General features: G+C 43.6%; 1 protein-coding gene across 1 annotated transcript in view; it reads left to right on the forward strand.

Moving 5' to 3' along the window:
• The window catches only part of usp43a (ubiquitin specific peptidase 43a), a 388,273-nt gene that overhangs the window by 209,145 nt on the left and 155,331 nt on the right, over positions 1–23,797 (forward strand). Inside the window, exon 6 of the mRNA XM_034187735.1 lies at positions 6,515–6,659. Coding sequence (XP_034043626.1) covers positions 6,515–6,659 — 145 coding nt within the window. The remainder of the gene's footprint in view (positions 1–6,514; positions 6,660–23,797) is intronic.

Genomic DNA, 23,797 nt, shown 5'->3' on the forward strand with positions numbered 1-23,797 from the left:
TGGCTGTTATGGGCATACTCGATCCAGGCCAAATGGGTACTCCAGGCCACCGGGTGTGCGGCAGTCACGCAGCGCAAGGCCTGCTCCACCTCTTGGTTTACCCGTTCTGCTTGCCCATTGGTCTGAGGGTGGTACCCGGACGAGAGACTCACCGTGGCCCCCAGTTCCCGGCAGAAGCTCCTCCAGACTTGCGACGAGAACTGGGGACCGCGATCGGAGATGATGTCTGTTGGAATCCCATGCAGCCGGACGACGTGGTGGACCAGGAGGTCCGCTGTCTCCTGGGCTGTTGGGAGCTTCGGGAGGGCCACGAAGTGGGCCGCCTTGGAGAATCGGTCCACTATCGTGAGGATGGTGGTGTTACCCTGGGACGGCGGGAGGCCCGTGACAAAATCCAGGCCGATGTGGGACCAGGGGCGATGAGGCACGGGCAGCGACTGGAGTAAACCTGATGCGCGGCGATGGTCAGCCTTGCCCCTGGCGCAGGTGGTGCAGGCCTGGATATAATCCCGGACGTCGGCCTCTAGGGACGCCCACCAGAAGCGCTGCCGGACAACTGCCACGGTTCTTCGCACCCCTGGATGACAGGAGAGCTTGGAGCCGTGACAGAAGTCCAGGACTGCAGCCCTAGCTTCTGGTGGGACGTATAGTTTGTTCTTTGGCCCAGTTCCGGGGTCCGGGCTTCGTGCCAGGGCCTCCCGGACGGTTCTCTCTACGTCCCAGGTGAGGGTGGCCACGATAGTGGACTCCGGGATGATGGGTTCCGGTGGATCCGACAACTCCGCTTTGACTTCATCTTCATGTACCCGGGACAAGGCATCCGATCTCTGGTTCTTGGTCCCGGGACGGTAGGTGATCCGGAAGTCAAAACGGCCGAAGAACAGTGACCAGCGGGCTTGCCTGGGGTTCAGCCGCTTGGCGGTCCTGATATACTCCAGGTTCCGGTGGTCAGTGAAAACCGTGAATGGCACGGACGTTCCCTCCAACAGATGTCTCCACTCTTCAAGAGCCTCTTTCACCGCAAGGAGTTCCCGATTGCCGACGTCATAGTTCCGTTCGGCCGGGGTCAACCTGCGGGAAAAATAGGCACACGGGTGAAGGACCTTATCGGTCTTCCCGCTCTGGGAAAGCACGGCTCCTATCCCTGAGTCCGAGGCGTCCACTTCAACCACTAACTGGCGACTAGGATCGGGCTGCACCAGAACGGGTGCAGACGAGAAGCGCCGTTTCAACTCCTTGAACGCGGCATCGCAACGATCCGACCAGGTGAAGGGGACTTTTGGTGAGGTCAGGGCTGTCAGGGGGCTAACTACCTGACTGTAGCCCTTAATGAACCTCCTGTAGAAATTTGCAAAGCTGAGGAACTGTTGCAGCTTCCTACGGCTAGTGGGTTGGGGCCAGTCTCTCACCGCCGCAACCTTGGCCGGATCAGGAGCGACGGAGTTAGGGGAGATGATAAACCCCAGGAAGGACAAAGATGTGCGGTGAAACTCACACTTCTCGCCCTTCACAAACAGCCGGTTCTCCAACAACCGCTGCAGGACCTGACGTACATGCCGGACATGAGTCTCAGGATCCGGAGAAAAGATGAGTATATCGTCTAGATATACGAAGACGAATCGGTGCAGGAAATCCCGCAAGACATCATTAACCAATGCTTGGAACGTAGCGGGGGCGTTTGTGAGGCCGAACGGCATGACCAGGTACTCAAAGTGACCTAATGGGGTGTTGAATGCCGTCTTCCATTCGTCTCCCTTCCGGATCCGAACCAGGTGATACGCATTTCTAAGATCCATCTTAGTAAAGATTTTGGCTCCATGCAGGGGGGTGAACACAGAATCTAATAATGGCAACGGGTATCGGTTGCGAACCGTAATCTCATTCAGCCCCCTGTAATCAATACATGGACGAAGTCCGCCATCTTTCTTGCCCACAAAAAAGAAACCTGCCCCCATCGGGGAGGTGGAGTTCCGGATCAGCCCGGCAGCTAATGAGTCCTGGATGTAGGTCTCCATTGATTCGCGCTCAGGTCGTGAGAGGTTGTACAGCCTGCTGGACGGGAACTCAGCGCCTGGAACCAAATCAATGGCACAATCGTACGGACGGTGCGGAGGAAGGGTGAGTGCCAGATCCTTGCTGAAGACATCAGCAAGATCGTGGTACTCAACCGGCACTGCCGTCAGATTGGGAGGGACTTTGACCTCCTCCTTAGCCTGGGAACCGGGAGGAACCGAGGATCCTAAACACACCCGATGGCAGGTTTCGCTCCACTGAACCACCACCCCAGACGGCCAATCGATCCGGGGATTGTGCTTTAACATCCATGGGATGCCCAAAATCACGCGGGAGGTAGAAGAAGTTACAAAAAACTCAATCTCCTCCCGGTGGTTTCCAGACACCACCAGAGTTACTGGTTGTGTATTGTGTGTGAGTAAAGGGAGGAGGATGCCATCTAGTGCCCGCACCTGCAATGGCGAAGGAAGCGCCACCAGAGGGATCCCTACCTCCTTTGCCCATCTGCTGTCTAGCAGATTCCCTTCTGACCCCGTGTCCACCAGTGCTCGGGCTTGAAGGGTTAAATCCCCGCTCAGGATTGTGACTGGGAGTCGTGTGGCAATTTGTGTGTGTCTCACTTGATTGTCTTGACCCCCCCCTTAGCCCAGTCTCTAAGGGTGAGTGTTGACGTTTTGGCCGTTTGGGGCAGTCTCTCTGTGTGTGCTCTGTTGAGCTGCAGAGAAAACACTCTCCACGGATCAGCCTCCCCATTTTGGCCCTGTGCGTTTCCCTAACAACATCAACAGGGGGAGCTGTTGCCCCACAAAGCGCTGCGGCTGTGGAGCGTGGGGAGGGCGGCCCCTTTTCGAACCCGGAAGGGAGAGGGGCGGCGCGTATCCGGTCACGTCCTTCGCCTCGCTCCCGACGGCGTTCCTCTAACCGATTGTCTAATCGTATAACGAGATCAATAAGCCCGTCTAAATCCCGCGGTTCGTCCTTGGCCACCAGGAGCTCCTTCAGGACCAACGACAGTCCGTTTACAAAGGCGGCACGGAGGGCAGTGTTATTCCAGCCGGACCTCGCAGCCGCGATGCGGAAGTCGACTGCATAAACAGCTGCGCTCCGGCGCCCCTGTCTCATTGACAGCAGCACGGCTGAAGCGGTCTCTCCTCTATTTGGGTGATCGAACACTGTTCTGAACTCCCTCACAAACCCATCATATATCAGAAGGAGCCGTGAATTTTGCTCCCAAAGCGCTGTAGCCCAAGCGCGTGCCTTGCCGCGAAGCAGATTAATGACATAAGCTATCTTACTAGCATCAGTCGCGTACATGACGGGACGTTGTGCGAAGACGAGCGAACACTGCATAAGAAAGTCCGCGCACGTCTCCACACAACCTCCGTACGGCTCTGGAGGGCTTATGTATGCTTCCGGGGAAGGTGGGAGGGGTCGTTGAACAACCTGTGGAACGTCACTGTTACGCACAGGGTCGACAGGAGGGAGAGCCGCAGCAGCGCCCTGAGGGCGCGCTTCCACCTGCGCGGCGAGAGCCTCCACCCTGCGGTTAAGGAGGACGTTCTGCTCGGTCATTAAATCCAACCGAGCCGTGAAAGCGGTGAGGATCCGCTGCAACTCACCGATCATTCCTCCTGCGGACGCCTGTGCGCCCTGTTCTTCCATTGGCCGTTCAACAGCCGGTTGACGCCCCACGGGGTCCATGACGTTGGCCGATGACGTTGGCCGAGATATCCTGTTGGGAAAGTGTAAGTACACGGACCCACAACAGGGGGCGCAAAGGAACGGACAATGGAGTAGGTCAAATAACAACACTTTACTGTTGTGAATGTGCACAACAAATACAACAGATTACAACAATAGATCAGAATCAATTCACAAAGGTGTCGTGTGGGCAGGCTCGAAGATAGGAGACACCTGTCCAAAGCAGAACCGGAACCACACGATTTCCTCCGCCACCAGACCCCGGGAATACTGGAGCCGCCAAGTCCCGAACTCCCAGGTGGCCACTGCCTCCGCATGTCGGACCTGGTACTGCTGGCGAGGAACAAAAACACAATTAAAGGTGGGCGCGTTTGCACCCAGTAATCCGCACGGCAGGAAAGCTACCTCCACCTCTCGTTGGAAAAAAGGTCTGTTATCACTCACAAAAATCACAAAAGGTTACTGTCAAGCAGTCAGCTGAGAACATTACCTTCCAGGTAGAACGATATCTCGGCAAAGAGGTGGAGACGTCGTCCTGCTGATGTACCCCTGCTGATTGGTAACAGCTGTTGCAGGTGATGCGTGACAGCTGTCACCCTAGCTGCTCCTGTGAGGCGGCTGCGCCCTCTGGTGCCTGGAGCCCGCACTCCAGGCAGGGCGCCCTCTGGTGGTGGGCCAGCAGTACCTCCTCTTCTGGCGGCCCACACAACAGGTAGTTTAGGTTTTATAAAAAAATTTATATTTGGTCTTTTTTGTACATTTATAAAAAACAAAAACATGAAAACCCACATTTTTACAAATACTCCGGAACTGAGCCCTTTTTCACACTGCTGTGAATTACATTTTTGTACAAACACATTCATCATTTTCAATTTGTTCTTTTTAAAGTATCTGCTGAGCTCCATAGGCAGTGTTTTTGAAAAAGCTGGCTATCCTGTTTTTTGTTCCTCATGTCTTGAATTTTACATGTTTAGCTTTCAGTTGTACAGGTGTGGTTTGTGATTTATATTACAGTAACACTCACCGAAACTGTCATTGTATAAACCGGATACTCACACTCACTGGGTAAAAGCAAAAGTTCCAATCCTTTTGTATAGTTTTCCATGTAATAAACACCGTATATTCTGGATTTTGTATGACGGAATTTTGCTCACATTGGACAAAACATCCAACCCCATCGCAGTGTACTTCCATTAAAAGTCTCGTGCATGTACCGGACAGAACAGTCTGGATATGCCAAGTCGCAACAAAGATATGAAATGAATTCAGCACTGACACTCGCCGATTCTAGGCAAGTAGGTAGCGTATTTCCTTGATTAAAAGGCCGGGCCTTTATTTTTCTCAAACCGGGCTCAGACCTGGTGCCTAGACAAGGCAGGGGATAATTCAAGTCCAGTGATTATTAACAAAATGCTGCTTGGTGCCTGCACTGTAATATGGTGTTAGGTTTCACATAGCTATCCCTGGGTGTCATGAACACAAAACAACCATTTTAGATCAGAGGCCTCTGCCCCACTGCGAACCCTTCCCATAGTCTGACACGCACCTGCTAAATGACAGAGACTGCAAAGACTGTGATTGGTCATTTTTCTGCTTTCACTCTTTCCTCTCCCTCATATTTTAAAGGTTGTTGCAGTGCGCACCCTGATTACATTTCAGTCATGGATCAAATACAGGAACATATGGTAGAAAAGTCCACAAATATGATGAACTTTACAACACAGAATCGTAAAAAGATGCTTAAATGACCTGCAATTCATGGAAGAAAATTGCACTTACCAGTAACGTTAGTTTGGAGGTTGATGATTGTATAAAGAAGTGGATTTCGTTGAGGGACAAATGGATCCAGAAAAAGCCACTGTTCCTGTGGCAAATTGCATTAAGACTCCCACTAGCATGACAGAAAACTTTAAAAGGGTTGCGGATATCAATGTCATTGCATGGCCACAGAGTTACGGGGTTGTAGAAGCATAAATCAGGTTTTAACATTTTTAGGTACCACTTGGCAGCAGATTTTGAAAACATAGAGTGACTTGACCAAATGTAATCTTTTTAATGCACATAATGCCCCGTGCTTATTTGAGGCAGGGGTTATTTTTTTCAGATGACGTTTTGAACGGGTCATTAAATGAGGGAGACCCCTATTCAAGGTCAGGCGTTTGATCAAGGAAATGCGTAAGCCTGTTTGGTGCTTCAGTGGTTCAGCACCCCCTGACTGTAACTATGTAATCCGTTACACACATGGAACAGATTTTGTCCATATTACACGTATAGCGGATTCTGTCTGTTTTATAAATATAGTGGATTTTGATTATAACAGGCATAATTCACTGGTCCACCTGAATCCATTATATGTGAGTTTTACTGTATTTAGAATATTTTCTTATGTAGTTTATTACCATCCACTCCACTGAGTGTCATTTCTTTGAGCTGTCGGTTGGCATATTCTTTGATGACTCATGCTCTTTGTTTGAGGGCATTTGTTGTGTATCTCAACTATTTTTTTTTGTTGTTGTCTTCCTTCAGTTTGTCATCCATCTGTATATGGTTTTTTGTGATATGTGAGTTTTCTAATTTCATTTATTTTGTTCCATCATATTACCTCAGTGCTTTAGTTGTAGGACAGTAGTGGTTCAGTACTTTATTTTTATTTTTTTAATAATGTCTTTCCTGTCATGAGGAAATCTAATGTATGTTGAGTGGAAAAATAACCTCCACGCTTTCAGTCTTGTTCGGTTTGCTTCAGGCATCTTTGTGTTCACATTGTGAGAGTTTTAATGAAGATTAATAATCTCTGCAGGTCATCCTATCAGAGTTGTGTTCTACGGGTTTCCAGCGTTCCTTCTCAGATGAAGATGACCTGACAGCGATTGCAGACAGCGACGTTGTCTACGCCTTCCAGGCTCCACCTGTCCATAGCCGCGGTGGCTCTGCATCACACTCAGGTAACCATGGTAACAGACTGTCAGCCACAGCCACCCCCGGCACCGATTTTCCAGTCACATTTGAATAATTCCTCATTGTGCAGTGCTCTCTGTCTGTGAAGATTTTTTTCACTTTCAGGCAACACATCTCTGTCATCACACACATTAGAAGTTAAAAACTTTATTTGTTTTTCTTTTGTTAGGTGACGGCAATAGGCTCTGTATTATTTTTTCCATCTTTTTAAAATATGTAGAGAAGGTTGATCAATGGGACAGGAGATAGATGACCAGTGCATCCAGTGCAACCAGAAAATATTCACAGCACTTCACTTTTTCCACATAATGTTATGATACAGCCTCATTCCAAAATGGAGCAAATTTATTTTTTCCCCTCAAAATTCTACTTTTTTTTTTTTTTTTTTGCAAATTTATTAAAAAACAAACAAACAACCTCAGAAATCACATGTACATAAAGTAGTCACACCCTTTCCTCAAAACGTTGTTGATGCACCTTTAGTAGCAAGTACAGCCTCAAGTCTTCTTGAATATGCACCTCTCTAGTTCCATCAGGTTGGATGGGAAGCATCCCTTCACAGCCATTTTCAGATCTGTTCTGGGCTCTGGCTGGGCCACTCAAGGACATTCACAGAGTCGTCCTGAAGCTACTCCTTTGATATCTTGGCTGTGTGCTTAGGGTCATTGTCCTACTGAAAGATGAAAAGTCACCTCACTCTGAGGTCAAGAGCGCTCTGGAGCAGGTTTTCATCCAGGATGTCTCTGTACATTGCTGCATTCATCTTCCCTTAATCCTGAATAGTCTCCCAGTTATTGCCACTGAAACATATTCCCATAGCATGATGCTGCCACCATCATGCTTCACTTTAGGGATGGTGCCTGGTTTCCTCCAAACATGACACCTGGCATTCACGCCAAAGAGTTCAATCTTTGTCTCATCAGTGCAGAGAATTTTGTTTCTCATGGTCTAATAGTACTTCAGGTGCCCTTTGACAAACTCCAGGTGGGCTGCCATGCACCTTTTACAAAGGAGTGGCTTCCGTCTGGCCACTCTACCATTCAGGCCTGATTGGTGGATTGATGCAGAGATGGTTGTCCTTCTGGAAGGTTTTCCTCTCTCCACAGAGGAATGCTAGAGCTCTGACACAGTGACCATCAGGTACTTGGTCACCTCCCTGACTAAGGCCCTTCTCCCCTGATCGCTCAGTGTAGACAGGCAGCTGGCTCTAGGAAGAGTCCAGGTGGATCCCAACGTCTTCCATTTACAGATGATGGAGGCTACTGTGCTCATCGGGACCTTCAAAGCAACAGAAATGTTTTTGTACCCTTCCCCAGATTTGTGCCTCAAGACAATCCTGTCTCGGAGGTCTGCAGATATTTATTTATTTCTATTATTATTTTTTTTATTTTATATTATGATATTATTATTATTTGATATTTCTATTTCTTTGACTTCATGCTGGTTTGTACTCTGACATGCACTGTCAGCTGTGGGACCTTATATGTATGCAGGTGTGTTCCTTAGAGGGAGGAAAAAAATTATTTCTCTATTTTGTAATAAGGTTGTAACATAAAAAAGTGGGGGAAAAGTGCATGCTCTGAATACTTTCTCTATGCACTTTAAATATTAGGCCTGTTAACAGCTAACTGATACAAATGAGAAGTTGATTTTAAAGTAATGAGTATGACTACATCGATACACGAACCACTGAATCTTTCTCAGTGCACAATGAACGGGTGGATGGCTCGATTTTAATGTTGTGAATCTGAGTTCAGTTTCTTTTGCTACTACTTTCCTGTCTTCAAGTGTTTGTAAAAGTTCAAAGGTTGGCGTCAAGGACTGGTCACAGGAGCATTACCTTTTTGAGGAAAAAACAAAATCAACAGGTGGTATAATGAAGAGATGTACCCCTTTAAACTTTACATTCAGTTCATAGTTTCTTCTGATCGAGTGTGTCAGCACTCGATCAGAATGGTGACAGTTATGCTGAGCTCATTATGCTATGCTAACAACAGCTGGTGTCTTCTTCTTGCTTCTTCTATGCTGTGCTTTTCACTACTGTATATTGTGCTACCCCCAGCAATGAGCAAAAGCTGAGTAGAGGTAATGCCAAGTTCACTGGTATTTAATAAAATATGTACTTGAAGGTAAGCAGTGCCAGTTTTGGCAGGGAGGACTGGAAAATATGCAACACTTTGGGTCCCGAGCACCAGGATTGGGAAACACTGCCTTAGGTCACCGATAAGCCTCCAAGTATCGCAGCCATACAGTCATAAAGTAAGGCTAGTATCTCACTGGGCTACAACAGTCTGTGAACGGTGTCCATGAGGAAATTTGTGCAGTTTGGTGCGATGTTCGCAGCCATTCCTCTGCCCTCGGCTCAGTTGGGCGGCAGCATCCACACCCCGCTTGAGTTTTGAACAGACAAAAAAAAAATTGCACGTTAAACTCCCTCGGCAAATTGTCAGGCAGGCATCTCGTACCCCTCACCACGTAGTCTCTGCAAGTGAGAATGTGCGCAAATGTGGGACAACTTGTGAGAGCGTGACACACACTTTTCCTTTTATATGATCAGAGAGGAACAGCACTTCTTGAAGGGGCCGAACAAGTCCAGCAGCCTCCAGTCACCTGGCTCTGCAGCTGGCTGGCACCCACCCTCCGTGCATGCACAGTAGCAGGCAGGACGCATCCTGTTTAGCCATGGAAAAGCTGTGCGAACCGGATTATTGTGTTTACCTCGGATTATTGTGGTCACCTGCTATGCATGTGTGCATGACATGCTGAATCGAATATGTCAGCACTCTGGCTTCATTCTTTTAATTTATTTATATTTTTACTGCTGCCAATTTCCACTTCTGTCCTCAGAAACATAAATAAATAAATTAATAAATATAAAGAGATAAACACAATAATGTGGTTTGAGCAGGTTACAAGAAAAGCATTTTCATTTTTAGAAGTGTTTATTTCTTGCTAGGTTTTACATAATATACCAGAAACAAAGCAGTTAGCAAGTAGCTAAACCAGGAAGTGGCGTCACCATGCTAACCTCCGTAAAATGTCTTATAAATAAGTTCAGAGGTGTTAATAGGTTCTAAAAACAGCGTTTTCAGTTTTAGATGTACTTATTTCTCGCTAGTTTCTCCATAATATATGAAAAATATGTATATAAACACACAAAACAAAGCAGTGTAACTCTACTCTGATTGGCTGTCACCCGCGTCTCTCAGAAACTAAACAGATCACATTATAACATAAGGTGACTTTTTAAACCTCTTAAAATACCTCTTAAAATACATCAAGGTTAGCCATCTTTGAACTTGTCCAAGGTCTGTGTCCCAATAATGTTCCCTGTGAATTGCAACACTCTGACAGTAATAGGACTGGACTTATGCTGAGCACAGACAGACGGATGGACGAAAAGCCTTCGCAATACCCGATGTCCATATTTTGGCCTCGGGTAATAATATAAAAAAAACCTGCGTCACAAAAATTTTACTATTTCGTTATGGAAGCCGTGGTGGAACCACGGAAAAAAAAGTGAGACTTGGTTGAGTTTTGCTCCACAATCCCACAGCAGCGTACACAAAATTCAATAAAGTTAATGACGAACATTATGACTAAATACTATTATAAATATGCAAGTCTGCAATCCCTGATTTATTAAGTCCTTAGCATGCTGAGCTTGAGTGTAGTTACATGTGCGGTGATAACATGCAACTTTTTGGAGTGAAGGTTCAAGATTTTTGCATCATTCACCCAGCATGCTCTGAAGAACTTAGCTGTCCAGATTCTTCACAAGGTACACCATGATGTTGCTGAACTCCAAGGCCGGCAATGTCGGTCGAGGTGCAGTCAACAAAGAAAACAACACGCCAGTGCTGTGTGCAGGTCACAAGCATCAAAATGGCAATTTTCTCCTTGTGCCACTGTAATTCAGTGCTGGAAAGATGCCTGGTATGTTCACTTACTCCACTGTCAAGTTCATACATGAGTTTATCTCTAAGCTTGTCCCACACTTCAAATTACGTACGTTGTTTCTCGTGTAAATAATCCTGGAAGCACTGCCGGCAACATGGCGACAGGGAGTGGCTGGGACATGGCTGGGTCACGTGACTGCAAAGGGTCTACATGAACACAGGGCTTAACCGCAGAATTCACTGGGAAGAAGTTGGACTTTGCAGAAGTTGGACTTTTTTATTCCCAGTATGCAAGTTGTATAATTTATGTGGGACTCCTACAAATCCCAGGTGGACAAGTACCGTATTTTCTGGAGTGTAAGTAACATTTTTTTTTTGTTATTTTTGTTGTTGTTTTTTACTACAACCCCTGGCAAAAATTATGGAATCACTGGCCTCAGAGGATGTTCATTCAGTTGTTTAATTTTATAGAAAAACAGCAGATCACAGACATGACACGAAACTAAAGTAATTTCAAATGGCAACTTTCTGGCTTTAAGAAACACTATAAGAAATCAGGAAAAAAAATTGTGGCAGTCAGTAACGGTTACTTTTTTAGACCAAGCAGAGGGAAATAAATATGGAATCACTCAATTCTGAGGAAAAAATTATGGAATCATGAAAAACAAAAGAACGCTCCAACACATCACTAGTATTTTGTTGCACCACCTCTGGCTTTTATAACAGCTTGCAGTCTCTGAGGCATGGACTTAATGAGTGACAAACAGTACTCTTCATGAATCTGGCTCCAACTTTCTCTGATTGCTGTTGCCAGATCAGCTTTGCAGGTTGGAGCCTTGTCATGGACCATTTTCTTCAACTTCCACCAAAGATTTTCAATTGGATTAAGATCCGGACTATTTGCAGGCCATGACATTGACCCTATGTGTCTTTGTGCAAGGAATGTTTTCACAGTTTTTGCTCTATGGCAAGATGCATTATCATCTTGAAAAATGATTTCATCATCCCCAAACATCCTTTCAATTGATGGGATAAGAAAAGTGTCCAAAATATCAACGTAAACTTGTGCATTTATTGATGATGTAATGACAGCCATCTCCCCAGTGCCTTTACCTGACATGCAGCCCCATATCATCAATGACTGTAGAAATTTACATGTTCTCTTCAGGCAGTCATCTTTATAAATCTCATTGGAACGGCACCAAACAAAAGTTCCAGCATCATCACCTTGCCCAATGCATCTACGAGATTCATCACTGAATATGACTCTCATCCAGTCATCCACAGTCCATGATTGCTTTTCCTTAGCCCATTGTAACCTTGTTTTTTTTTCTGTTTAGGTGTTAATGATGGCTTTCGTTTAGCTTTTCTGTATGTAAATCCCATTTCCTTTAGGCAGTTTCTTACAGTTTGGTCACAGACGTTGACTCCAGTTTACTCCCATTTGTTCCTCATTTGTTTTGTTGTGCATTTTCGATTTTTGAGACATATTGATTTAAGTTTTCTGTCTTGATGTTTTCTGTCTTCCTTGGTCTACCAGTATGTTTGCCTTTAACAACCTTCCCATGTTGTTTGTATTTGGTCCAGAGTTTAGACACATCTGACTGTGAACAACCAACATCTTTTGCAACATTGTGTGATGATTTACCCTCTTTTAAGTGTTTGATAATCCTCTCCTTTGTTTCAATTGACATCTCTCATGTTGGAGCCATGATTCATGTCAGTCCACTTGGTGCAACAGCTCTCCACGGTGTGATCACTCCTTTTTAGATGCAGACTAACGAGCAGATCTGATTTGATGCAGGTGTTAGTTTTGGGGATGAAAATGTACAGGGTGATTCCATAATTTATTCCTCAGAATTGAATGAGTCCATATTTATTTCCCTCTGCTTGGTCTAAAAAAGTAACCGTTACTGACTGCCACAATTTTTTTTTCTTGATTTGTTATAGTGTTTCTTAAAGCCAGAAAGTTGCCATTTGAAATGACTTTAGTTTTGTGTCATGTCTGTGATCTGCTTTTTTTGTACAAAATTAAACAACTGAATGAACATCCTTCGAGGCCAGTGATTCCATAATTTTTGCCAGGGGTTGTAGTTTGAAAGGTTCTGCAACTTAATAGTCCGGTACAACTTATATACAGAAATTTCACGATTCCATACATTTTCATGAAAGTGGAAATGGGAAACACAACATGAAGCTGCCTTTTTTTTTATTTAAATAAACAAGAGAGAGAGAGAGAGAGAGAAACTTCATAATGGGCTCAATTACTTAAAGACAGCTTCTTTAAGAAAATGTTCTACAATGTGCTACAAAAGAGTTTTCAAACATTTAATTGCATTTCACATTTACTTCACATATGATCGTCTGTTCAGTGGCTTAAAGAAGCAGTGCCAAGTACAGTAAAAAGTAAGTCCCTTCAGCTACTCCCTTGTTTGCACTCAGGGACACCACAGCAAATCCGAGGTGGATCTGCATGTTGATTTGGCACAAGTTTTATGCTTGATGCCCTTCCTGACACAACTCAGGAAGGGCATCAAGATCCATCCATCTATCCTTCCATCCAGGACTGGGACAGGTGGGGTCATTGTGGGAGCTCTTTGCGATCCAGAGAGTTCCTGTCACTTAAAGAAGCATGGTACTGGGTGAAAGCCAGTTGTGGTCCATTTTACTGGGACTTTGCTCTTAACCTTGTTGTAATAACTGGATGTTTGACAGTTACTTGTTGTGCTTTTGTTTTATGTCATTGTTTTGTTTTTGTCAATATGGTCAAAGCAGATGGTCACCCCAGTGAGTTTGGTCTGCTTGAGGCTTCTTCCTATATTCAAAAAAATGAACAAGGGAATTTTTACTTACTGTTGCTAATGTGCTTGCTCATGGGATAGGTAAAGTTTAAAGTTTATGTGGCTATGTCAAAGAATGCCATTCCTTCCTGTTGAATCCCAAATAGCAAATTGGGGTGCATTTTAAAGAAAACAACTGTATATCAAACATACTGAGTGAGTGACCTATGGAACTGCTAGTAACGGTGATAAACAGCAGCTTCACCTTCATTAAATGTACTGCTAACCTCACAAGACCAAAATTAATCCTCTTTCTCCCTTTCCCTCCCCCATCTCTTCCTGCTTTCCTGCCTTCCTTTGTTCTCTCTGTTTCTTCCTACCCTCTTCCTACCCCCCCACCTTTTGTTACTTGTGACACAGAATTGTTTCTATAACAGGTGCTAAAAGTGCTGTTATACATACATGAAAGTGTAAACAAGTGATATGAGATAATGCAGCGTGTAATATAAGAAACAAATATAAGAAAAAACAGATTCTATAAAAATAACATTAAATGTACAAGGTACATTGTGTAGCTTTACCCATCTAAAATTTCCTCCATGTTGTGAAGGACTTGCACAAAGTTTGGCTGCTGCTGTGGAACCTGAGGTGGCATGTGTGTGTGGTGGTAAGATAATGGTGGTGAATGGACTTGCCCTTGAGTTTGTGCTTGGAACACACCTTGTGGTGTGTATAGTGTTCCTGTTCCATAGTGTGCATGGTGGGTCAAATTCTGATCTTGCTGTTGTATGTCATATAGAACAGTCACAATGCATTTCTTGGCTCTTGTTCTCAATGTTGGATCATTAATTTGTTTCAACTCAGCTGCCACTTGTTTTCTAAATGTGAACTCTAAATGTGAATGCATCTGCAGGACTCTTGAAACCAGACTGCTCAGTGTTGGACAGTCCTTCGAACACTACAAGTTTTTGAAGCTCTATTTCAGACTCAGATTTGGCAGTTTTCCGAGCGTTTTTCAAAGGCTGCCGATTGACACTGGGCTCAGAGATACTGATAGCAGGGGAAGGGCTGGAAGATCTCGATGGACGTGGACTTGATGTAGTCTGGATGTCTGAATAAGGCAGTGTTGAGAAAGCAGATCCAGCTTTGGATGATTCCTCATCACTGTGAGACCCATCTATGGATTCCTGATCCTGGGTCCCTACAGGCTGCTCATAATTTTCCAACTGTTAAAGCAGTACAGTATTGAAACTTAATATTTCTGCTAGGTAAATAGTCTTCAAAAGTAGTTTATGTTGTAAACATTACGAAAAGTCTAGATTGCTTTTAGTGATGTTTTGTTTCAATTGCAAAGAATATTTGATAGTTAATCTATTAGATTAATGTTAAGACTTTAACAATGACTCTTGAGTCAGCTCAGAAAAGGGCTCAGCAATATGTAGCTCAAATTGTCAATGGTGTCTTGGTGAGAATGGAGTGGTGCTTACAACAAGGTTAGATTCACTTTGGTGGGGAAGAACAAATGGTTGCAGAAATGCAAGGTTTGTCTTGAGCCATTGCTGTTTAGAGGTGAGGGGCTTGTCTCTGCTTCCACTCAGCAAAGGTTTCAGGAGACGGCAGGACTGTATCCTCAAAGACAAGATCCTTGTTTTCACCTCTCCAGCTATAAAAACAGGACAACATACATTGTTGTAGCTTATCCCCAACTGAAAGTTGTCCCTCTGTTTTGAATACATGCGATGGACTTTTTGTTTTTATCAGATACACCTTGAAATACAAATACAAAATACACCTTCAGATTCTATTGGCAAAATCTTAAATGAAATAGGACTAGCTTTTGTGCAGAAAAAAACCCAAAACAAATATAACCAAGCAGTGACCAGATTGCACATTAATTGAGACTTATCTTAAAACAAAAACAAGCAAAAAAAAAAAACCAAACAAACCAAAATCACTCAATTTACAGTGCTTTTTTAGTTCCATCCATCCATCCATCCATTTTCTTCCGCTTTATCTGGAGTCGGGTCGCGGGGGCAGCAGCTCAAGCAAAGCCGCCCAGAGCTTCCGATCCACACACACCTCCCCCAGCTCCTCCGGGGGAACCCCAAGGCGTTCCCAAGCCAGCCGAGACATGTAGTCCCTGCAGCGTGTCCTGGGTCTTCCCCGGGGCCTCCTCCCAGTGGGACGTGCCCGGAACACCTCTCCAGCAAGGCGTCCAGGGGGCGCTCAGCTCTCTCTCTACTCAGCTCTCTCTTCCACCCGATGGTCCAATACAGTAACCGCATCACTGCAGATGCTGCACCGATCCGTCTATCGATCTCACGCTCCATCTGTACCTCACTTGTGAACAAGACCCCAAAATACTTAAACTCCTCCACTTGAGGCAAGGACACTCCACCGACCTGAAGAGGGCAAAGCACCTTTTTCCGGTCGAGAACCATGGCCTCAGATTTGGAGGTGCTGATTTTCATCCCGGACGCTTCACACTCGGCTGCAAACTGCCCCAGTGCACGCTGAAGGTCCTGATTTGATGAAGCCAACAGAACCACATCGTCCACAAACAGCAGAGACGAGATTCTGTGGTTCCCAAACCAGACCCCCTCTACACCCTGGCTGCGCCTAGAAATTCTGTCCATAAAAATAATGAACAGAACCGGTGACAAAGGGCAGCCCTGGCGGAGGCCAACGTTTTTTTTAGTTTTTTAGTTGTTGTTTTTTAATAGATACTTGTTTGTTTTATTGCATGCCCTTCTGTCTACTCCTACTGTTCTATGCTGCGATGTGACACTGAAATTTCCACCATTGAGTGATGAATAAAGGTTTTTCTTATCTTATCTTAATTACAACAAGCTTCTTTGCTGATCGTAGAAATTACATGTATATTGGAATAGTTAAGTGAAATGTCAATCTACTTAAAACCCTGCATCAGGAATAGCTTATTTTAGGTCCATGATATTAATGGGACTATAATACAGTACTGTACATAGGCACATATGCCGAATGTAAACACACACGTTTTCGGGAAGCCCCCCGGGCAGATATTGAATAAATGTATGCCTGACCGCAAATATGAAGCTAGTTATCATCCGCTGAAACATACTCGCAGGTTGATATCACACACAAGAGCAAACAGGTATGTAACGTAACCTAAGTAGATAGCTGTTAACTACTTACTAAACGTTTACTCACTAGGGATTCCGAGGGCCACAGCAATTTCTGCCCACTTTTTCTTTCTCCACTTGATCGTGGTACAAATGGGAGTTAACGTAGAGGCTTTCCTGCTCTCTCCACAGCTCCACGAGTTTCTCTTCCTTTGAACGGTCCACGTAAACTTCACCAGCTTGTGCATCCCTGCCTTGTTTGCAACTTTCTGTTTGGTGCTGGGAGAGTGCATTTGTTGGTTGTCCGTAATGGTAACGTCATGTTTCCAATACGACAAGACTTAAAGTAGACCTGCATTGAAATAAATGCAGTCAGATCTTTGGACCAAAAAATGACTTACATTTACACATAAGATCCTTCTGAATGTAGTAAACTAAATCTGGAAGCCCAGATCTGTCATTCAACGGAGAAATCTTCATTTAAAAATGACTGATTTACAGCTAACATTTAGCCCTACGCAAAACTGTCCCTCTCATCATGTACGCTGCCGAGATGTCACGGAGAAGACCCTCTCTCCCAGCATGCATTGCGCGCCAACTGTAATTTGTGGATTTACGTCAGTTTGCATCTGCACCTTTTTCTTGTCTTATACGGAAGGATCTACTTTTTTTAAAACTTCATATTGTCTTGTGGCATGTTTGGTGAGTACACATTTCTTTTGTTTGTGCTTGAAAATTATTTTGGGGGACTTTTTCATACGCCCGTTTGATTGAGTGGTGTCGCAATGAAAATCTACTGTCTTTCGCCTCCGGTATCATTGCGGGATATGGAAGCGAGACCCGCAAAGAATCCCAGTCATTAAAAATATATAAACCTCTCTCAGCGGCCATGGAGCTCTGGGGCTCCGATTGCGAGACTTGCGGTGCTGTGGATTTTGCAGCAAGAAGTCTGTCCTTGCAACAACAGGTGTACCGGCCGCTTCGCATTAAAACAGCGAGCGTAATCTCAGGACTTGTGCCAAGTGTGCTGCAGCTCCATTCAGTAGACAGAGAGGTGATGCCGGTGTTGTGCACTGAATCTGGCACAACACCGGCTGCAAAGCAGACATGGGCGGTGTGAGTGGCCCGCGTCGGCAGTTAACGAGCTCGTTAACGAGCCCGCAGATTTAATAAGCGCAGTGGAGGCAGAGAGCGGGAGAGGAAGAATGGCGCCCGCTGTCGATGTCGTTGCTAATCTGAGCACACAGATCTGTATCTCACATTCATTGCAGCTTACTTTTGGATGTTGAAACCAGGACGTGTATAAGTAACATTACTAACAGATAAAATCAGTTTCAATGCGGGATCAGACTGAAGGCGGGAGCGCGTCGTCTTGTCCCTGACGTCATGGAAATGATACGGATGTACAAACTGTTTTCACAGAGGACTAAATTTTAGCTGCAAATTTGTCATTTTTAAACGAAGATTTCTCCGCTGCATTACAAATTTGGGCTTACGGATTTACTTTACTGCATTCACAAGGGTCTTATAAATACATATCAGCTATTTCTTTCTGAAATCTGACCACATTTATTTCAATGCAGGTCTACTTTAAGACTTGCAAGAATATCAAACATGCTTGATATTGTCTTAACGCCAAGACATGGAAAAGACTGGCTAGAATTGAGTTGTAATCCCACTGTACACCAAATGACGGGGATCACAAGAATGCGCAGCAACTCCAGCAAGACTGTCAAGATTTTATTCTGACTTTGGAATTGTGTGAAATTATGTGTAAACTCGTTAGGTGTAAGGCCTGCTTAATTCTGGTTTGAGTTATCGTGGGTACAGTCAAGTGTGAGTGATACAACCCCTGGCAAAAATTATGGAATCACCGGCCTCGGAGGATGTTCATTCAGTTGTTTAATTTTGTAGAAAAAAAGCAGATCACAGACATGACACAAAACTAAAGTCATTTGAAATGGCAACTTTCTGGTTTTAAGAAACACTATAAGAAATCAGGAAAAAAAATTGTGGCAGTCAGTAACGGTTACTTTTTTAGACCAAGCAGAGGGAAAAAAATATGGAATCACTCAATTCTGAGGAAAAAATTATGGAATCATGAAAAACAAAAGAACGCTCCAACACATCACTAGTATTTTGTTGCACCACCTCTGGCTTTTATAACAGCTTGCAGTCTCTGAGGCATGGACTTAATGAGTGACAAACAGTACTCTTCATCAATCTGGCTCCAACTTTCTCTGATTGCTGTTGCCAGATCAGCTTTGCAGGTTGGAGCCTTAAGATCTGGACTATTTGCAGGCCATGACATTGACCCTATGTGTCTTTTTGCAAGGAATGTTTTCACAGTTTTTGCTCTATGGCAAGATGCATTATCATCCTGAAAAATTATTTCATCATCCCCTAACATCCTTTCAATTGATGGGATAAGAAAAGTGTCCAAAATATCAACGTAAACTTGTGCATTTATTGATGATGTAATGACAGCCATCTCCCCAGTGCCTTTACCTGACATTGACGTTGACTCCAGTTTCCTCCCATTCGTTCCTCATTTGTTTTGTTGTGCATTTTCAATTTTTGAGACATATTGCTTTAAGTTTTCTGTTTTGACACTTTGATGTCTTCCTTGGTCTACCAGTATGTTTGCCTTTAACAACCTTCCCATGTTGTTTGTATTTGGTCCAGAGTTTAGACACTGTGAACAACCAACATTTTTTGCAACATTGCATGATGATTTATCCTCTTTTAAGAGTTTGATAATCCTCTCCTTTGTTTCAGTTGACATCTCTCGTGTTGGAGCCATGATTCATGTCAGTCCACTTGGTGCAACAGCTCTCCAAGGTGTGATCACTCCTTTTTAGATGCAGACTAACGAGCAGATCTGATTTGATGCAGGTGTTAGTTTTGGGGATGAAAATTTACAGGGTGATTCCATAATTTATTCCTCAGAATTGAGTGAATCCATATTTTTTCCCTCTGCTTGGTCTGAAAAAGTAACCGTTACTGACTGCCACAATTTTTTTTTTCTTGATTTCTTATAGTGTTTCTTAAAGCCAGAAAGTTGCCATTTGAAATTACTTTAGTTTTGTGTCATGTCTGTGATCTGCTTTTTTTCTACAAAATTAAACAACTGAACAACTGAATGAACATCCTCCGAGGCCGGTGATTCCATAATTTTTGCCAGGGGTTGTATACAGACTGACACCCACACTGGCAGAGTGTCTGTCTGTATCCCCCTTCTGGAACTTACAGCTTGCTGCAGTTAATATGCTAAGATAGACAGCCAAAACAACAAAGCCTTTGTTAGTGTTCAAATGTCTATACTCTTAACACGTGCCTCAAAGAGGGCTTAATAGTACCATATATCTGATATATATATATATGTGTGTGTGTGTGTGTGTGTGTGTGTGTGTGTGTGTGTGTGTGTGTGTGTGTGTGTGTGTGTGTGTGTGTGTGTGTGTGTGTGTGTGTGTGTGTGTGTGTGTGATATTTGGGATATATGATGTTATTGTGATGATGGTTTTTAGCATATTTTTGTTTGCGAGTCATTAGTTGGGCAGGTTGTGGTCAGGATCTGTCAACATGCTGCTAAATGTCGCCTTCAGGGGTATTTTGTTACTCCTGAAGAATGACATCAATAATTCACATTTTGCTCAGAGCACTCATAAAAAATTAAGGCGTACTTTCTCAACAGGAGACATTTCGTTTGTTACTTCACAGCAAAAACAGTCTCACAGCGAATTACAGGCTGAAATGCATTTGGTCTCTCACACACAAACGCAGCCATGTGGGAGCACAAAGCGCACATGCACTCAAAGCAGAAGCATCCACTCTGTAAGTTAAGTAGGTAATGAATCCATTAGTGTTACACTGGAGAGTTTCATAAATACTTGTCCCTCAAGGGACAGCAGACTACACAGGCAAGGAAAAGCGGCTGTAATGAATCGGTTTAAATGCTCACTGGTAAACGTGGCTTCCATTTCTGTGAGCAGTTTTACACAAGATTGAATCATTGCTCACAGCAGAACAAGTTATTGGATATCTTGAGTCTTTCCAGTTGAATTTATGTCAGGTTTATGAATGGCACCATACAAGTTTACTGATCATGGACTGCATTTTTTTTTAATATAACACTTTTCCATCTGCATCAGACGCTCAAAGAGCTTTACAATTATGCCTCACACTCACCCCAATGTCACGGTGCTGCCATACAAGGTCCTCACTACACACCGGGAGCAATAGGGGATTAAAGACCTTGCCCAAGGGCCCTTAGTGATTTTCCAGTCAGGCGGGGATTTGACCTGAGGATCTTCTGGTCTCAAGCCCAACACCATAACCACTAGACCATCGCCTCCCCCTATATTTGTGCAAATTCTTTGTTTGTTTGGAAGTTCTGAGAAATTTCACTTCCATCATATGTCCAAGTTTCAGACACAGGGAGATCTTTCCCTGTTGGTGAGAGCCAGTAACATTAGCAATGTGAGACTAAACCACACCCATTGTTAACACCCACATTGTATAAAAGTGTTGTACAAGCTACTTCATGTGCCTTCACAAGATGGACATTGTCTGTGAGGGACACAGGCCTGGTTTTTGTCATGAACTTTACTAAACTAAAAATGAGGAATACAGTGGTTTGGTTCTTGGTAAGGGGCAGTAAATTACACAAAAGAACCGAGTAGAAATAACAATTATGTCACTATCCATTTAAAATATGATGTATTAAAAATTTCCTATAAATATTCTCTGGCAAGTAGCAAGTAGCATGGGTATGATGGAGTCAGTCAGTAACTCCTTAAACAATACTGTATATTTTGGATTCTCATATATGCAGGTAAGAACCATCACACCCCCTATTTTGGGCTGTGGTGGCATCTTTTAATGTAGTTATTTGATGTTGTTTTTTTCTGTTTTAAATTAAATAGAGATGTTGGCACAGTACAACCTGTCTGGGCTTGTTCACGCAAGCACATATAAAGTAGGCATTTTGTTTGCATGGGACTTATGAAGCCTTGTTGCTAATTACAGGGTCCTGGTGGTCACTAATTCTTATGAATTCTTTCCCTGTGATCAGATTTATGGAGTTAGTCACTAAGCAAGTCGATGAGTGCAAAAAATTTGGCAAGTCGCTCCATTAAAAACCCCTGCTTACTTGGCTTTGAAATTTGGAATTCTGATTGATACAGGTCAGGATCAGTTTATGAAAGTAATGTTGATTAGATAGAAAAAGGTTTTAGTCATGAATATGGCTTAAGAATTATGTGAGTACAATTATTGTCACAATTGCAATACAGGCAAAAAGAGATATTTAGATTATCATAAATAATTTATCGTAATGGCTTGGATGCCCATTCTTCTCCATCACAAGATCTTTGGAAGAAAAAGTGTTGAAGGAGGGCAAAAATTATCAGGAGTCGACTACAGTGTTATTTTAGAAATGATTGCAGGGGATGGTATCATTTAGACATTATGACAGTGAATGTTTTTTTTTGCTTGAAAGACTGAATAAATAAGTCAGTCAGTGAAATCAGTCCATGGGATACCTACACTAAAGTTGAATGTATCAGACGGATGAGGTTTTTTAGAAAAGAAATGTAATGTGGTCAAACTTTCTGCTTTGTGTCAAAAGTCTGGCAGCAGCATTTTGAACCAGTTGAAGACCCCTAATCCTGGACTGTGGTAAGCCAGAAAATAGAGCATTACAATAGTCCAATCTAGAAGAGACAAATGCATGAATCAAAGTCTCAGCATCAGCCATAGACAGGATGGGACAAATCTTCGCTATATTTCGCAAATGGAAGAAAGCAGTCCTCGTAATGTCTCTAATGTGAAGATCAAAGGACAACGTAGGATCAAAAGTTACTCCAAGGTTCCTCACTTTATCCGTATGATGTATAACACACGGACCTAAGCTAAGTGCTAGCTGATCAAATTGATGCCGATACCTCGCTGGACCAAGAACCATAACTTCAGTCTTATCAGAATTTAAAAGTAGGAAGTTACTAGACATCCAACTTCTTTTTGATGCAAGGCAATCTTCAAAGATTTTATGTGAGTGAGATTACCAGCAGTTATTGGCATGTACAATTGAATGTCATCAGCATAGCAATGAAAGGGAATCCCAAAGCGCCGCAGTATATTCCCGAGGGGTGCTACATAAAGGGAAAAAAGCAGGGGGCCTCAAACGGATCCCTGAGGAACCCCAAACTTCATGTCCCCATGATCGGAGGAGGTTCCATTACACAATACACAGTAAGAACGACTGGACAGGTATGACGTCAACCATGCAAGAGCAGTTCCAGTAATCCCAAAGTGATTCTCCAGCCTATTGAGTAAAATATGATGATCCACAGTATCAAATGCAGCACTAAGATCCAGCAGCACCAAGACTGTAGTGGTATCTGAGTCCATTGCTCGCAAAAGGTCATTCACTACTTTAGTAAGTGCTGTCTCTGTGGAGTGAAATTTTCTAAAAGCAGACTGCAGTGGCTCAAAAAGATTATTCTCAGTGAGGTAGTCCACGAGCTGTCGCGAAACCACTTTTTCCAGGATTTTAGAACAAAATGATAGATTTGACATCGGTCTATAATTCTTCAATACACTAGGGTCGAGATTGGATTTCTTAAGTAATGGTTTAATCACTGCAGACTTGAAACATTTAGGAACAGATCCAGAAGTTAATGAGAGATTTATAATTTCCAGCACAGTCGGTCCAAGAATAGGCCACAGGTCCTTAAACAGTTTTGTTGGTATAGGATCAAATAAACAGGTTGTGCTTTTACTAGACGTCATGAGCTTCGTCAGCGCGCCTAGCGAGACACCATCAAAATCATCACTTATCACAGATGGTATCAGTGAAATCATCTGATGAAGTGGGCGGTTGCAAAGAAAACATGCACCCTCTGCCCTTTCTGGAATCGGTTTAAGACCTCTGATGTAGACAGACTGAAGCAATCACAGCTTTCACCTCCTCTGTTGGTTGGTGGAAGTAATAACTTATAATTACTTTTTAAATAAACAACTATGTATTTGCCTTAATTTCTGTTTGAAACAACAATAACACACCAACAATGAACAATTTTATATGGATGGGCAAAGATGATAAAAACACTCTAGTTTCTGTGTGTGTGAGCCAATTCAATTTCAGTTTATCTCATTTACTTGTATATAGCACCAAATCACAACAAAGTTGCCTCAAGGTGCTTCACACAAGTAAGGTCTAACCTTACCAACCCCTAGAGCAAGCACACAGGTGACAGTGGTAAGGGAAAAACTCCCTCTGATGATTTGAGGAAGAAACCTCAAGCAGACCAGACTCAAAGTGGTGACTCTCTACTTGGGCCAT

This window comes from Thalassophryne amazonica, chromosome 15, assembly GCF_902500255.1.
Source record: "Thalassophryne amazonica chromosome 15, fThaAma1.1, whole genome shotgun sequence".
Taxonomy (NCBI): Eukaryota; Metazoa; Chordata; class Actinopteri; order Batrachoidiformes; family Batrachoididae; genus Thalassophryne; species Thalassophryne amazonica.